Source organism: Dipodomys spectabilis, unplaced genomic scaffold, assembly GCF_019054845.1.
Source record: "Dipodomys spectabilis isolate Male_0828 unplaced genomic scaffold, ASM1905484v1 ptg000297l, whole genome shotgun sequence".
NCBI classification, from domain to species: Eukaryota; Metazoa; Chordata; class Mammalia; order Rodentia; family Heteromyidae; genus Dipodomys; species Dipodomys spectabilis.
Genome location: NW_024870974.1, coordinates 10,490,770 through 10,508,945, shown reverse-complemented (window position 1 = coordinate 10,508,945; position 18,176 = coordinate 10,490,770). Strand labels below are relative to the sequence as shown.

At 34.9% G+C, this 18,176-nt stretch overlaps 1 protein-coding gene across 5 annotated transcripts in view; it reads left to right on the top strand.

Annotated features, from left to right (window-relative positions):
* The window catches only part of Pdlim5 (PDZ and LIM domain 5), a 160,149-nt gene that overhangs the window by 85,986 nt on the left and 55,987 nt on the right, over positions 1–18,176 (top strand). For 3 of the 5 annotated variants that reach the window (XM_042701670.1, XM_042701669.1, XM_042701672.1), the window contains exons 4-7: positions 5,917–5,959; positions 7,425–7,843; positions 17,171–17,343; positions 17,764–17,800. In XM_042701670.1, the coding sequence (XP_042557604.1) occupies positions 5,917–5,959; positions 7,425–7,843; positions 17,171–17,343; positions 17,764–17,800 (672 nt within the window). The remainder of the gene's footprint in view (positions 1–5,916; positions 5,960–7,424; positions 7,844–17,170; positions 17,344–17,763; positions 17,801–18,176) is intronic. The other 2 variants (XM_042701671.1, XM_042701674.1) reach the window with 1 other exon arrangement.

The window sequence follows — 18,176 nt, the reverse complement described above, 5'->3', positions numbered from 1 at the left end:
TTAAAATAGTAGCATGTAGATCACAAAGTAACACATTATATGACCTTCTTGTGGGTATGTATCAAAAAGCTCATCCTTTCTTTGTGAAACCTAAATAATATATTGCATATCAGGCTTTTAACTCATTGTTGACCTCAAAAGATTGTAGCTGCAATCCCGAACTCAATGCTCCAGTTACATGTAGTAATAACAAATATTTAGCCTTTAAAAATATAATTTTATTGTTATTATGAAGGTGTTGTAGAGGGGTTACCACTTCACAAGTCAGGTATCAAATATATTTCTCTTTTGGATAATGGCATCCCTTCATTTTCCTCCAGTTTCCTCCTCCTGTTTCTGTCCGCAAGTTACATAGTTCATTTTCCATGTAGTGTATACTGAGTAGCATGCTTATATTTGCTTTTATTTAGTCTTTAAATAGATTAATGCTCTACTGACCCTTCACTCTGATATGAGCATTTAGATGGGTGAAACTCAGCAGAACTAATCTCCCCCCTCCCCCCTCCCCCTCCCCCTGCCCCTCCCCCACTCCCCAGGAGCTCTTTACCTTGGCTGATGAAAACTTTTCTCAAACAAGCCATAAGCAACAGCTGTTCATTCACATCATAAGCATTCACCTTCAGGCAGAAAAGCAGTTACCATGTGGGGAAGGACTGTTGTGGAAGAACCATACCAATTTAAATTTCAGCCAGAGTACAGGGACCTCCCGTCTTAGAGCAGTTTAACTTCTATCTACTTTGCCTGTCTCTTACAAATGTCAGCCTATTTCTTTTTCTCTCTAGGATGAGAATAATCTGCTTTTTAGTTCCAATATAATCTAACAGAGAAGATGCCAAGAGATAACGGGGGAGGGGTGGGGGGTGGAGGAGTGTGTTTGTGTCTATAGGGTATGTGATAAGTAGTCTGGTAATAAGCTAATATGACCCGCACACATCTGGTGTTTCCATTCATATGAAATGCCATCATATAAATGTTTTCTCATCATTTTGACAAACTCACTGAATTATGGCCCCAGGAGATTGGAATGTTTCACGTTTGAGTTTAGAGGACAGTAGACTGACTGTATTCAAGGAGCCATCCTTTGGCACCGTCTCAAGTGCTCACTTTTTTTCTCCTTGGAGATCCTTTGTTATTGCACATTGACAACTTTGCAATTAAAGTGATTAATGATGTGCCCTAGTGTTTATGGGTCCTAAGGTCAGTGGGTCCTAAAGTGGCTATGCTGTGGGAAACTTAGCTCGAGCTCATCCCATAGGAGATGAGCCAAGCCCCTCCTCTGTTCTCTATGATTGTTGAGAAGTTAAATATATTAGATAGGATTAAATGTATTAGACAAGATATTTGTATAATGGACATAATGGGTAATATAAATAATCTCTACCAGCCTCCTTCTGTTGCCTAATCCTTCATTCTTAAACATGAACTTGAAACTTCATTGGCTACTTTATTAATGGAAAAATGTTACTATGTAAATCGGTTTAAGAAAAACATGCATTAATTACAGTAAGCACTAGTTAAAAGCTATGTAAGTGTAGCTCCATTTGTTGGGCATGCTTAGGTTGAAATTTTGCTTGGTTCTTTTGAAGCTAATGTATGATGAGCTCTATTTATTCTATTTTTCTACTTGTTGTTCTAACTAGGACATAACAGTTCTGGATTTTAATAAATCTATTATAACTCCTATAAATCCATTATAACCTATATAAATCTATTATAACTCCTAATAAATCTATTATATCTCCTTTCAACTGTTCACCTAAGAATTCTGAAACTGGTCTTAATATATAAGGGTTTTTAAAAAAAATTTTATTTGGGAACTTATTTTATTAAAACCAAGCAACTTTGAAAAGATTGTTCTAGCCACACTGGTGGCTTTGTTCTTTGGATTCCACAAACTGGGGATATTAGTGAGCTAAGTCACTGGTGTCTCACTGTCCTGGCTAACTACTGTGCAGGGCTGCCCACCAAGGGGAGAGAGAACAATGAACATATTGTGAGCCTGTGGCACGAAGCCACTGCCAGGATCCTTACTGATTTGAAACTCACACACTCACCAGTGTCCTGTGATGATTACTGTAGTTCAAAGAGAGATACATGATCACATCGTGATTTGAAGGAAAAAAAGTAGGAATAATGTTAAAATTACACCTCAGTTTTTAACTCTTCACTAATTTAAATAGCTTTTTAAAAATTAGTCTTCTTAAATGTAATTTCTGACATTGTTCAGGGTTTAAAGAAAGAAAAGATAATTAGAAGAAATTTTACCTTAACAAATGCTTCTCCTTATTTATATAAAAGGACTTTCTCCCCAGGAAATGTTCCAAATAGACATATTCCAGTTTGCTGAAGGAAATTGAATTTTCTTCTTTAAACATTGGTTGAATCATAGTCTTATCTTTGAGTAGCAAACATACAGTTCAAGAACACACTAGATGAATAAGATACTTTGCATAAACAAAGGCTTTAAGAATTTAATGACTGATATATTTGAGCTATTTATAGGAGACTTCAGTGGACATTTTAGACTTTATAAAGATTGGTTCTTTTAAAAAATATTGTTTGTAGGGTGTGTGTGTGTATGTGTGTGTGTGTGTGTGTGTGTGTGTGTGTGTGTGTGTTTTACTGGGATTTGAACTCAGGGCTTTACTCTTTCTAGGCAGGTTCTGTTCTACCTGAGCCATGCTTCTAGCTTGTTTTTCTTCTGTTTTGGGATAGAGTTTTGCTTTATGCCCAAGTTAGCGTGGACCAGAGTTTCCTATTTACACGTATCCTTTACAGCTGGGAAGTACATGACCATTCCCAGCTATTGGTTGATACAGGGTCTTGAAAACTTTGTTCTTGAGATGTCCTCAAATGGTGATGCTCTCAATTTTTCTCACTCTCTCCTCCACTTTATCTCTTTCTCTCCCTCTCCCCACCCCCCAATACCTAGGATTATAGTAATGAGTCATTGGTGTTTAGTTAAATAGTTCGTAAAAATAGCCAGGTGTGGTGGTACACAGTTGTAATTCTAGCTACCAAGGCAGAGGTAGGAAAATCAGACAATACCCTTCCCCCCGCCCCCTCCGTAAATTGACATGTAAGGCACCTTCTTCTCGAAGCTTAATGATTCTGTCTCTTTTGATGGTCAGAATTAAAAAGAGAGAGAACTTAATTTTGTCTCATCCAGTATCAACTATTTTCCAATCTGTTTTTCCTACCAAAAGGTGTTTGTGTACTGGACTCACTCCAGGATTTTGAGAGCATGTTTCCATTCTTTCCCCTAATTGTTCATCTGCATTTGTGAGAATGTCAGAAGAAAAAATGGGCATGCATCCACATTTGAGATTTAAATTCTGTGAATTCAAAATTTCAATGTTTTCAAAGAATTTTTACTTAATAAAGTAGTGAGGATTCATTGTTTTTCTATGAATTCCCAACAAAATAAGTTGGTTTCACTCCAAAATCAATGAAACTGTTCTGGGGCCATTCAGTCTATGAGGATTGAACCCAGGGCCAAATGCTCTGTTTTTGAGCTATATTCCTAGCCTTAAAACTTAAGAGTCAGCACCAATAAGAAACTGAGAAGGGTTGTTTTCATAGACATATAGTCTTACTTAGTTTGGTAACATCTAGTGACTATTAGATACTCTATTTCTGGTTTTCAGAGCTAAGAATGGAACCCAGGGCTTTGTGCATGCTAGGCAAGTTCTCTACTCTGAGCCAAGTATTATATTCATTTTACAAGTTAGTGGGTTTTTTCTTGAGTGGATTAAAAACTAGCATCTATTAGAAATTATTAGTTTATTAGTTGTTACATCTTCTATACATGTTTACAACTATATTCCAAGAGCTGTTTCCCCTTCTATCACTCCCTCCTCCCCCATTTCCCCTTTCCAGAACAATTTAAAAAGGATTCATTGGTCTGTTTTCATAGTTGCAAATAGTCTATTTCAACTGTATTCATCTTCTTTCATCCTCATTATTAGCCTAACCCCCTCCTCCTACTACTCACATCCCCAGATTGTTTTTATGTTACTAGAAATGGTCCATGTACCTCAAATGTCCAGACAAAAAAGAAGAAATAAAGAAATGAAAGGATACTGGCTTCTTTGTTTTGGAAAATGTTCAATAATATATTGGGTAGTTTTAATATTTAGATCTTTGTGATTACAACTTCTTGTGAAATTTCAATGAAAGGAAGATTTGGTGCTTGAACATTTTTTTGTTATAATAATCCTGTAAACTAAAAGACAGATTGCCTGTTGAGAGTGTACATGAGAATTCTGTAACTGCACTGAGAATAACCTGTACTCCAGTATTTGAATGTTAGCATTCATTGTGGCCTTTTCTTACCTTAGCTCACTGTTTAGTCAGTGCTTGCCACAGCTAGACAAATTAGTTGTTATTGGAAAATTCAGTTGCTGCTAATAATGTTGATCAGAGTTCAATACTAGATTATGCTCCTGAAGACCCAATACATGGCAATAGTGTCTTCTGTGTGTGATATGTTGCCATGATAATAAAACAGTTCATGTTTTATACAGTAAAATTATTATGGCTTAATAATCATCTACTATGTTTATATTTTGTGAATTCTAAACGATTTAATTTTTTTTGTCCTTGTACTGGTATGAGAGGAATCAAATAGCTTTTTGAAATATTAAAAATAATATGAGCTTTAATATTGAGTAAATAGCTTTTAAATCATGAGAGACTTTTCTGATTATTTTGTTAATATCTTTGAATATAGCCAGAATTTTGTTTTGATTGTGTGAGACTGAGGCTGAAACTTGAGGCCAGGGCACTGTTCCTTATTAGTTTTTTTGCTCAAGGCTGGTGCTTTACCCCTTGAGCCATAGCTCCACTTCTGGCTTTTTTTTGTAGTTTAGTGGAGATAAGCGTCTCAAGGACTTTCCTGCCTGGGCTGGCTTTGAACTGTGATCTGCAGATCTCAGCCTCCTGAATAGCTAGGATTACAGGTGTGAGTCTCTAGCATTTGGTTTTGGTTGTGTGTGTGTGTGTGTGTGTGTGTGTGTGTGTGTGTGAATGTGAATTATTGGTGTTAATTACCTCACAGAAATAATTTTTTAGTATATATTTTTTATTGTAAAGATAAGAAATAATTTTCATCTCATATGAGATAATTACTCCAAACCAATTATTGTTACTACTTAGTTTGTGATATCTAAAAAGGTACCCAGTACAAAGAAAAAGCATACATTAAAAATAAGAATTCACTTGAATTTGTAAAATATGAAAAGTTGTATACATAGACTTTCATCTGGCTTTCTTTTTTTTCTCTGCCACATTCATGACTAATGACATGGTATGTGCCAGGCACTGTGCTAAGATGTAGATCCAAATGGGTCAGGGTCATTGCCTTTATGGAAATTAGATCCTAGTGGAAGAATTCCCTGTTTAGTTTATGCATAGCAAGTACATTAACTTGTATAAACTTTTAAGAAAAGTACACTGTAGATTATTCATTCAAAAACTCAGTTCAACTAGAATATGAGTGACCTAATATCCTGTGGACATGTTCATGGATGTTGCAGAAAAGGGAGACACTGATGGAGATTGGATTCAAGTGAGGCTCAAGGAGAAGATGTCATGTTTATTATACTTTAAAGGTATAGGATGACTTTAACTTAAAGATGAAACATTGGATTGGTATTTATTTTTTCGCAGCTAGAGGCCAGTATTGAATACCTGGTGTGTAAAGATACTGAGTCTTGCAATATTTGGCTTACCATGAACTAGTTAGAAGATGGTGAAGAGTTAGAACTATGAATTATAAACATACATATGAAAAAAATAAGCCTACATATGATGATGATTTAGCATATAGTGATAAACCCCACTAATAAGAAATTTGTAAATATATAACAATTCATGTTCTTAAAATTTTTTTCTCTCCTTTTCCCTTCCCCTCAGAGCATCTGCTACATCCAAGCCTGAGCCAGTTACTGTTCAGAAGGTACGTTTCTAATCACTATGCTACCATTTGATTTGTCTCTCCTGAGACATTGTGATTTCTGTTTCTGTCTCAGGGTACCGACATTTAATTTATAGTCTTAATACAGTTTTCTCTTTCATGATTCTTTTCCTTAAAAGATAAAAAATTAAAGTGGAAATAAACACATTACCATATGTAATTATAGTTATATAATGTTATTTCTAAAGCTATACATTACCAATAACTTATATTTACTTTTGATTTTTCTACTTTTAATCATGTGTTTTTAAAAAGAATAAATAAGTAATTACCCAAAATGAGACTGGGAGTCTTAATAGCATCCAGTCCTGCATTCATGGTAGCCTTTTTTATTATTACTATTATTCATGGTAGCCATTATTCATATCAGGTGTTTAATTTATGCTTTTTGATGTTTTTAATACATCAATATTTTTGGAAATTCATTGATTTATTGATTTACCTATACATCAAATTACTTGCTTTCCTCGGTTACTTTTCAGGTTTTGTAGAATGTTACCTTTAAAAAAAATACACAAATACACATAATAGAGTTACCACTGTTTATTTTCTTAAGTTTTTCGTTAGTTTTCTTTTGGAATGATAGTATAAGGATTTTTTCTTCAATATCATAGAAGCTTACTCTGATTTCAAAGAAAATGAACTTTGAATATGCTGTGGGATAAGGATTTACAACACAAATTCTGGTAATTTTAGTAGGAATTGATTTTTATTACTAGCTTTGGCTGCTGATAAAGAGGGAGTATCTCTAAGATAATTATTTTCCTCAGAAGATTATTAAATATTTATTTTGGAAAAGGGAAAGAATGTTATTGTTTCTCTGAGTCATATCTTAAATCATTCAGAGAAACATAAGTGGATTAAGGGAGAAAGGAAGGGTTGATTTTTTAAAATTTTGTTTGTAAATTCTTGATTCAAAATAACTAGAATGTGCTCATATCTGAGTTCAGATGGAAATCATCTATTCTTTACTTTGTTTTTTAATTGAAAAGTTTTAAATGTACTGCTTCTTCATGAATCAAGTAATTGCACTGTGGAAAGAAGTGACAGATGTTTAAAAGATGAATTATAATTGATACATATTCTAAAACATTTCAATTAGCAAATTTATATTCTTTAGAATATATCTAAATTGATAGTGTTATGGTGGCCTACAGGCTTTTCAGTGGTTTTTTTTTTTTTCTGCTTGGATTCCTAAATGTTTTGGACCTTCTTTCATTTTCATAAATGAAAATATGCTTCTTGTTTGCATCTGTGCTGTGCATGTGTAGAACAGTTAGCATGCATGCTATGCTGTTTCAACTCATTGTTTTTCCTGGAAATGTAACATTTGAGCTGCCAATGTGATTGTGTTTGTCTTTTACAAGTCAACTGTGTGTTTGCAGCGAATATATTTTTGCATGTATTTGGTATGTTTTGTGTATATGTTTATTTTTATTTCACATAGGGAGAACCTAAAGAAGTAGTTAAGCCTGTGCCCATTACATCTCCTGCTGTGTCCAAAGTCACTTCCACAACCAACATGGCCTACAATAAGGCACCTCGGCCCTTTGGTTCTGTGTCTTCACCAAAAGTCACCTCCATTCCATCACCATCGTCTGCCTTCACCCCAGCCCATGCCACCACCTCATCACACGCTTTCCCTCCACCTGTGGCTGCTGACCCTCCTCCCCCCTTCTCTGCATCTGGACTGCATGTTAATGCCAACCCTAGTGCTGACCAGTGTTCTTCTGCACTGAGCACGGGTAAAACTGCAGTTAATGTCCCACGGCAGCCCACAACCACCAGCGTGTGTTCCGAGCCTGCTCAGGAGCTAGCGGAGGGACAGAGAAGAGGATCCCAGGGTGACAGTAAACAGCAAAATGGGTAGGTGGCCATGGGGGCTTTCTGCTCTTACCAAAACTCTTCTTTCAGGTATTTCCAGGAAACACTTAGCCACAGGCCCTCCAGTCAGCTGTTTCTTGAAGGAAGCACCTAATGTAAAGCAGTTATAGGTTAATCAAGCCTAAGTATGCATTCTCATGCGCTCTGATCACGTCACATACCTTGTAACTCTTTCCTCCGCATCCTGACACATTCAGCAGCTGGCACTTATAATGCAAAGCAAAGTGTGGACCTTTCTTTTTTAAATTTTCCATGCTTTCATTGGCTACATAAAACTTAAAAAAAGTGGATTATAGTTATTCTCTTATGGATGTCACCTTAAGAAGAAAAAAAAATAGAATTTGTAAGGCTCTTTCCCACTGGAAAGTAGTTGAGAAAACAGAAAAAATAACAAGTTAACTTTTGACTTAGATCTATATATGAAGGATCAGCTTAGAGCAAATAGCTTATATGTCTAAAATGTATGTTGGAAATGAACTTTACTATTTGGGCGGGGGAGTCGGGGCAGGGAAAATGGGAGAAAAATGAGGGAGGAGGTAACAGTGTTTGATAAGAAATGTACTCATTATCTTATTTATTAACTGTAACCCCTCTGGACATCACCTTTACAATAATATAAAATAGAAAGCAATCAGTAGGGATAAAACAATAAGGGATGTTTCAAGCATTCATAATCTTTCATTTTGAGGGATGTATTTTTTTTTTTTTTCGGTCCGGTTGTGGGGCCTGAACTCTGGGCCTGGACACTGTCCCTCAGCTTTTCAGCTCAAGGCTGGCGCTCTACCACTTGAGCCACAGCGCCACTTCTGGCTTTTTTCTTTTTGCTTAAGTGTTGCTGAGGAATCGAACCGGGGACCTCAGGCATGCAAGGCAAGCGCTCTACCACTGAGCCATCTTCCCAGCCCGAGGGATGTATTTCTTAAGAATTATTTCAACTTGCTTAAAAAATTTGAGCCCTACCTTTATAGGAATATATCTTCATCAGCCTTCAGTTTTTAGATGGTTGTTGTGGTCATTTTGCCATTCAGTGAAGTTACTTTAAGGCAGTCATTTAGTTAAAAATCACTTTGATTAGATGGATTGCGACAGGAATGAACTTTAAAAGTAAAATAATCTGCACATGTGATAATTCTCACCAATGCCAGTCTGCAGGAAAATATAATTAAAATAATTGTGTGGCTAGGTCTTTGTCATGCGCTCTAATCCCTTCTGAGTGTTGATTCAGGGAATGAAGAGGCTGTGCCTTCTGTAGCCCTGCTGCCATGGTAACTTGGGGCCTTGGAAGAGGTGGCAGGACTCCAGGCTGCTGTTGGGAGGGAACAGGAGCTCTGGGAGACCAGTTACTGGGTTGTACGGAGGGCTTTCTGCTTGTGGGTAGCTTTTTAAAGTCTTTATGTGTGCTAAGGAAAACTAGAGCCCTTCAAAGAATATTATTTCTTCTTTCATGGAAGGAAGAGAAGGCTATGCAGCATTGAGCTGTGTTTATTTTTATTTTTTATTTTCTCTATGTTTACTTTAAGGCACTAGATTTTAGAGTAATCAGAGTAGATAATCTGAAAAAAAAGATGCTGCCTATTAAATCCTAGCCCCACCGGAAACAGAAATGGTTTACTGTGTGTATGAAGTTCCACTGTTAGTAGAGAAAAAAGGTAGTAGTGTCTTAAATCATCTTTCCCAATTAGCACTTCTTGAAATTTCACTGGAAAGTCTCCCTAATGGAAAACTGTAGTGGTCAAAGCAGATTGAAGTTATGGAAAAGCCCTAGGTTTAAAAAAAAAAAGCTTCAGTTTTGTGTTTTATAAGCACAGGTTGGTGATTAAACTTGAAATGACTTAAAGCGTATTTTCAAGCTGAAATCGGGTAGTGTTATGGTTCCAGGGCTTTAGGTGGCTTCTTAGTCTGGAGTGTTTATTAAGCTCTGGCTTGGTATATAGCACTGTGCAGAATCTAAGAGAAAAGGAGTTTGTTACATGTTTTGCATCATTAACAAGCAAGTTAATGCCAACTGTATGTGTTTTAAAATAGCTTGATTTCAAATGTTGTCCAGATGTTAGGACAATGAAAACACAATTATTCCCCAAAACCAAATAGGGTGTCTTTTAAAGACACATTTGCTATGTTCTTTCCCTCACTACCTTTAGATTAGAGAAATAAAAATTAAATCACTTACTAGCCAGTGATACCAGAATGAAGAGCAGGTGTTTTATGATATTTATGAATCTTTTCCTGCAACAAGTATCAAACTGATTTTCTCTTCAACTTCTTGTTGTTGGTCGTGGGGCTAGAACTGTGGGTCTGGGAGCTGTCTCTGAACTCTTAAGTTCAAGGTTAAAGCTCCACCACTTGAGCCACCGCACCACTTCCAGTTTTCTGGTGGTTAATTGGAGATAAGAGTCTCAGAGTGAGAGTCTCACAGACATTCCTGCCAATAGCTTTCAACTGCAATCTTCAGACCTTAGCCTCCTGAGTAGTTAGGATTACAAGTGAGCCACCAGTGCCCGGGTCTCTTCAGCTTTTTACAGTTCTCTTTCCCAGGCTTTTATAATGTTAGCAAATATAAAACTCTTACGAGTTGTTACTTTTTATGAATTACTTTTATTGAAACAATTCATATTAGTAACCAAAATTTTAAGAGTTGGGAAAGATGTAAAGTCAAATACCTCTCCTGGCTTTACCTTAATCCAGTAGGAAGATGGCTAATATTTAGTGATTGAAAGTAGCAGGCTAGTATGCCAATTTTTTAGATACAGATGTATATGGGACAAATAAACATAATCATAAATAAGTTATTAGTTAAACACTATTACTAAGAAAGAATTATCCAAGTTTCTTATTAAATAGGATAGACTCGAAATTATATTGATATTTTAAGAATATTTCATGATGATGCAAGCGTTCAACTTTTCCTTCTTGTAATTAATAATGATTAAGGCACTTTAGGAAATTTAAGCCTTTTTACTACAAAGCATTGCTCTGAGCATTTACTACTGAATGGGATTTTATATCCCAAACTAGAAGAGCAGCTGTCTTAAGTAGTAGACTACTTTTCTATTCCCACATGTCCTTGCATTATAATGTGCCGCTGCTTCTAGGAGGTAAGTCTTTGGTATTTGATATTAATTTCAATTTTGTTTGGACTGAAATTTCTTCTAACAGTTTCTATGTATTTTGAAGAATCTGCCTTTTGGGAAGTACAAGAAACAGTGATATGTAGTAATATTTCAAAATACTTTTCTTTTTGCAGAAAACACATGTGACAAAGTTAGTATTCACATTACTGGAGAGGAAATATGGTGATTTATATATGAGTAAACAGCATGAATGCCTGATTTTTGCAAAATTAAATTTTGCAAAAGTGCTGTAGTTTACAATAACCACGTACAGTGTTTTTAGTCAGTTTGATTTGCATTGCTGTGTTGTGATGAATTGCTTTACAGTAATATATAGTAGTGTTTAAGTGATGTCATGAAATACATGTGGAGGTTTGCTGTGTAATGCTTGGAAAGAGACCATGTGTGAGAAATGCAATTATTATCAACAGAGACTACTAGAAGACAAAGATCAGAGTGGAGAGAAAGCACAATCATTTGTACTTCCAGTAAATAGCATATATAAAATGAGTTGATTACAAATTAATATCAAAAGCTAGTATTTCATAGTTTTCTAACACTTTCCTTGATTTGCCTAAATTCAAGCAATATGACTAGCCAGTTTAGGTTTTATATATGTAGATAATAGAAAATCTATATAATCTTGAAGTTAGTCAAGTGAGATAATTGTGAATTTATTAAATGTCTTACCTAGCTGGCATAACCATTCAAAAATCACTATGATATAGTTTTCAAATTTGGCTTTTGTATATGTTCATATTGACATTAAACTGCCAATGATTACTTTAAAAATAAAGTAATAAGCTGATAATACCACTTTAAAGTAATTTTGTATCAATTAACTCGTTATTCTGCACACATACAGAAATTTCCTCATTATACTATAAAGTAGAATCAGGAATGCAGAAGGCAAATCTTGAAATATATATATACACCCTCAAAATTAACTACTGAAATATTAGAGCAGCCTTTTTATAATTAGATTGATTTTACCATATAATTTCATTTTATATACATAATTATATTGCACTCCAGTATGTCCTCCAGCTTTTGTCTCTTAACTTATACATAACAACTACACAGTTACTAGATTCTAGTGCAAACAGTTTGATTTGAATAAGGGAAAAAGGGATTTAAAAAACTTAATTTAGGCATTTAAGTTAAATGGAAATTTTTAAAGTTAAAGATTCAGATTCATTCAACTATTAATGAATTATTGGGCTGGGTGCTGTAATCCTAGCTACTCAGGAGGCTGAGATCTGAGGATTGCAGTTCAAAGCCAGCCTGGGCAGTAAAGTCCGTGAAACTCTTACCTCCAGTAAACCACCAGAAAACTGGAAGTGGCTCTGTGGCTCAAGAGGTAGATTACTTGCCTTGAGCTGAAGAGCTGAGGGACAGCTCTCGACAGCCAGGTCCAGAGTTCAAGCCCCATGACCGACAAAAAATTTAAAAAAATAAAGGATTATTATTTATCAGTGATAATACATTACTAGTGATGTATTATTATTAATGATATATATTGTTATATATGATTATGATATATAAGATGCTATATTGTAATACATCCTTAATATATCAAATTAATATAGCAATAATATAGCAATTAATGGTAATATAGTGGTAAATAATATTAGTTTGCTATTCTTTGTACTGGGTTTCTAAATACATTGTATGATCTACTTCTCATTTGAACTGAATTCTGAAGCATTACATAATTTTCTTAGGTCACCTGTCATGTTGAGTGTATAGTTAAGATTTCAGCCTAAGTCTTTTGAAGCCAAATCTTGATTTGTCTTTCATGGTGTCACTTGTTTGTGGCTTGGGCATACTCCTATTATTTTGAGTTACCATTTATTTTTAGTTTCAATTGATTTGAGGCTATATGAAGGAATTCATTGACATTAGTTAATTGTTAGATTTGTGCTAAAACAGTTTGTTTCCAAAGTTCCTTCAAATATTTTAAACATAAACCCTTATAAGACATTTGAAGGATAGAAGTGCAGTGTTTTGAAGTGTTGGGAGAAGAAATATTTTGTAAATTAACTTCGTCAAAGCTTGAAGGGACATAGGCAGAATGACTAGGATCAGGTCATCTGGCTGTCACATTGATGTTTCTGCTACTGTTGTATTTCCTCGAATATTTGAAGCATGTTGATTGACTCAGTCTTCCTTACATTGGAAGCCCTTCATAGAACATTTCTTCTGTTTTTGGTCAGTCATGAGGCTTGAACAAACAGCTTGGACGCTGTCCCTGAGCTTTTGTGTTCAAGGCTAGCACTCTACTAATTTGAGCCACAGAAATGCTTCCAGTTTTGGGGTGTTGAATTGGAGATAGGAGTCTCATTGGCTTCTCTGCCTGGGTTAGCTTCAAATTGTGATCCTCAGATCTCAGCCTTCTGAATAGCTAGGATTACTGGCATGAGCCACCAGCGCCTAGCTTTCCCTCCAACTTAATACTGACACAAAACATTTCCCTTCAATTTAAAAATACTTACATTTCCATCTGAAAGTTGACTCTTTTCAGGAGAGGTTATTTTATGTAAGTATTTCTCTACTACTTAAAATAGCAAGGCAGAGTAGAGAATGCTTTATACTGTGACGTAAATGACTACAGAAAATACAGAAGAACTTTTGAGATGAACTTATTCCTGAATCCCATGAGCGTGTGGTAGAAATAGTCAGGCGTTGAGTTTATGAAATTGACTTTGACATGTGGGAATATAGCAACACCAATCAGTCTTAATATTAAAGTTGATAGGCAGTGTTTTCTATGTTTATAATGAATTATTATTTACTCTGAATACTCAGAATTGAAGCGTGCACTATAATGTGTACATAAACTATGACGTTTATACTTTATTCTCTATAATGAATGCAAATGCATTTGCATTTTAATGATCTTACTCTTATTAATTAGAGAAATATACTTGCAAGTTTTCTCTCTTTGGGTATTATCACCCAAGTCCCTTCACTATTTCAAATCAGGTGGACCTTTCTAGGCAACAATTATATCACTGATAATGCAACATGATGTAGTTCCCGCTTATTAGTTCTCAAGTTCCAAACCTTGCTTTGGAGTGAGGGTGATGTTAAGGAGAGTAGGCAAGGGTATGAGAATTGAGAGAAAGTAATTTTTCCTGGTCCTCTGTGCTTGTGCTTTCTGTTTCTGTTTTTGTTTTTAGCCCTTCATTTAGGGGAAAATACTCAAATAGTTTTTCTCAATGTTTTTAGCTTAATTTATGTGATTACACTGAATAGCTATACTTTTATAATATGAAACTGGAAGTTTTTTTTTCCTTTTGATTTCCTTTTCTGATTTTAAAAGTGACTTTCAAAGTTCTCTATTTCTACTTGTTAAATAACTTCATTTTTTGCCTTTTGTAAGGAACGTAACAATTTATATGCCCACTAAGATGAATTCTATATAGATTTTATTATGGATTATTTTTAGTAGGTAGATCTTGCTTTTCAATAACTTGAAACTTTAACCAGTACTAATGAATAAAGTAGTTTTTGTGTTGAAAGGGTGGAAACTAGTAAAACGTGCTGTCCAAACTTATCAAATCATAACCATGTTAGCAGAATTTTAACTAACATTTGTATGTGTTTGTCTATATTTATATGATTACTTTGAAGCATGTTTTTTGTGTATTGTCCTCACTTAAATTCTTTGCTTTGAAATTTGCTGTTTCAATTTTTTTCTTTCTTTTCTCCCTAATCTCTGTTTTCCATCATCCTGGACATATTCATATCTCTTCTATCACATCTTCATTGTGTGTATTTTCCGTCTACAGTAACCCTGGTACCGTGTAAGTACTTAACTCCTGGTTCATTTTGTGATTTTCATGATTGTCCCTTTGTAACTTTTCATCTTGCTTTCCATTTACTGTCATCAACAAATTCTTGTTACTGTCATCTCATTCCCCCCAAAATTTAAGGAGCATATGAAACATATTTTTCATGCTGAAGAACTTCTTATAAATACATATGCATTTGGTACACCAACACCGAGGCAGTGGAAAAACTTAAGAGGCTAATTTAGGGGATAAATATTATGTGTACTCAAGTGAGAGATATAATTTGGACCTCCCTTCTTTAATACTTTTTTAAAATTTAAATTGTTATTTTAAAGGTGATATACAGAAGGGGGTTACAGTTATATAAGTGTATTTTTTTAACTTTGAAGGAACTTGCTAATTTTGAATGTCAGCATTTTGTAGTGAATTACATCTGCTATTTTGTGCACAAATATTATCGATTCTGTTCCTTTACATATGCAGATGACCCATAATCTTGGCTAATGCACTGCATTTACTTTTCTAGTCATCATTAAAGAATATATGATGAGGATCATTATTGTGCGTTAGGAGCTGTGGGAAGTACTTTACATACATTATCTGTTTTATTTATTCCACAGGGCCATCTTTAGGATGCAATTTCCATTTCTCAAATGGAAAAACAGACTTAGAGAGTGAAGTGATTTGCATAAAGCCCATTGAATGGAGGATGTAGTGCTCAAAACTTCATCTGTCTGACTCTAAGGCTGTTATTAACTGCAGACCTATTGTATTCTTCATTGGGGAGAAACTCCATTGTACTGTAGTTTTTATAGTGTAACTATCCACATGACAACGGTCATATGACATGTTAATACGCTATGATTTTCTAGCAGTGAATTAAAACTTGTAGGTCCTGCCACCCACATCTGCCCACATTTAGAACACTTTCTTTACTCAGAGCTTCTGTCAATAGTCTGCTAATTAAGACATTCTTTTTTCTCTTCTGAACTTCAATTTATAGATTGTAGCAGATTTTTTTTGTCTTATTTAGATGGGAGAGAAGTGGAGAATATATATTATGTCCTTAAATGTTGAAGTAATATAACTTGTAAATCCCTTAATATATACTTTGTTCACAGAAAGAAGTGAGTGTTAGCAAACTCAGAATTCTTGAACTCTGTAGTTTACATGTCTCTTTGACATGTATTATTATACTTAATCCTCAGAATCATGCTTCTTTCATTTTTTTTTTGGCAATACTGAGGTATAAGCTCAGCCTCATCCTTACTAGACACTCCCCCAGCCCTTTATGTGTTGGGTATTTTTTAGGATGGGATCTCACTTTATATCCAGGCTAGCCTGAGTTTAATCCTCAGATCTGTGCCTCTGTATGTTGTTTGAATAACAAGTGAGTATCACTGCACCCAACCATCAGTGGAGATCAGAGTCTTGGAAGTTTTTGTCTGCCCTCTCCATCATTTCCTCCCTCCCCTCAGCTCCCCAGGCTGACCTAGAACCACCATCCCCCAATTTATTCTTGCTTTCCAAGAAGCTAGGATTGTAGGATTGCCACCACATGTTATGTAGAAGGATTTATTTTAGTATAACAGGATAAAGTAGGGAGAAATGGAAAGGAAAAGGGAGTTAAAGCTCTATTTATGATACTCTTGATATTTTAAAAATAAATGTTTCAGGTTTCAAATATCCCATATATCTTTATTATACTGATATTGCACAATAGATTTTTATTTTTTTAAGGTAAATGATGGTTGGGCCCATGACTGAGAAAACCATAGCTAACAGTTCTGACCCTTTTTAGAATTACTTTTGGAATTTCTGATTTAACCTATAATAAAGCGTTCTTGATTCCTGGGCCTGAGATTATCTAATTCTGTTTAAAATCAAACTTTCCTAGCATCATACTGATACTTAACTGTGGTTGGATTGTAGTTCATAATTTGGTTTTTGTGACACAGGAAGACTGATGAAAGATTGATACAGGTTATTTCAAATTGTTTGATTTTTTAATATTGTAGACTTTACGTTTCCAAGTTTCCTTTTATTCCTTATTCTTTTCTTTTCCTTTTCTTCATGTTGGAAATTTTTCTTCTGCTGCCTTCTTCTGTCAATTAAAAGGAAAATCCCACCTAAACGGTAATCTCTGTTGAATATATTTTTCTCCTACTAGTTCATATTAACATTATAAGTGAATTTATTTTACTAATTTAAAAAAAGCCTAGTCTATGTTAGAAAAGTAGTATTTAAAAAACTGAAGCCAAGTATATTTGCACAAGCCAACTATTTACATAAAAGGAATATTGAGGATTAAATGTACAAATTATAAATAATTGACCACAGGGTATTTTATTCATATAATTAATTCAAATGTTTGCATTATTGTTTTTTCTTTTCATCCCTAGCCCACCAAGAAAGCACATTGTGGAGCGCAATACAGAGTTTTACCACATACCCACTCACAGTGATGCCAGCAAGAAGAGACTGATTGAGGACACGGAGGACTGGCGCCCAAGGACTGGAACAACTCAGTCTCGCTCCTTCCGAATCCTCGCCCAGATCACCGGGACTGAGCATTGTAAGGGAACTAACTTCTAGGGATTTTTTTTTTTTTCCAGTATGAATTTGGGATTGTTCCTTGTTTTCTGTCCACATAGCTGTAGATCTTAAAGAATCAATATTCTTTACCCCAGAGAGTGACCTTTAGACCTGTTGGCAGTTATTAAAAAGCAATCCTGAGACATGTCGTTCACTTTTAAATTAAGCTGTACATAATATGGGTACCGTAAGTAAGATGCCCAGTCCAGTAGCCTTATATTGAGCAGAAGAGTGGAGGAGGAGGGGAAAGGAGAACTATTGACTCTAGTATTTAGTGATAACATGGTAATTTTTTAAAATTGTCTCTGAAACTTGAACTGTTGATATTGACTAATAACAGTAATTACTTTAGTGACTTTAAGGTTAAAGTAAACTAATATTGGACATTATTATATTTCAGTGAAAGAATCTGAAGCTGATAATGCAAAGAAGGCAAAGTAAGTTCTTTGTTTTTAAAATTGAATGCTTCTTTCATGAATGGGCTGATTTGGTTTTTACAGATTTTAAAGTGCAATGGTATGCCATCCTGTCTTTGCAAATAGAAGCTAAGCATTTCAGTGTGGTGCCTTTCTTGTGACTTAATTGTACAACTTACAGATGTTCAAGCTAGTGATATTGTCTGTATTTATGGCTAAGGTATATTCTCTTTGGTATTGAAATAGACATGGTCACAGAAGTGGATTTGGGATGCTTTGCTAACCATTTATCTCTAGGAATGAGTCCATGTGTTATCTCACATTTACTTTATAGCATAAAAATATATGTTTCCAAGAGGCTTCTGTAAACTTAACTTCTGCATTTCTAAACATGTTC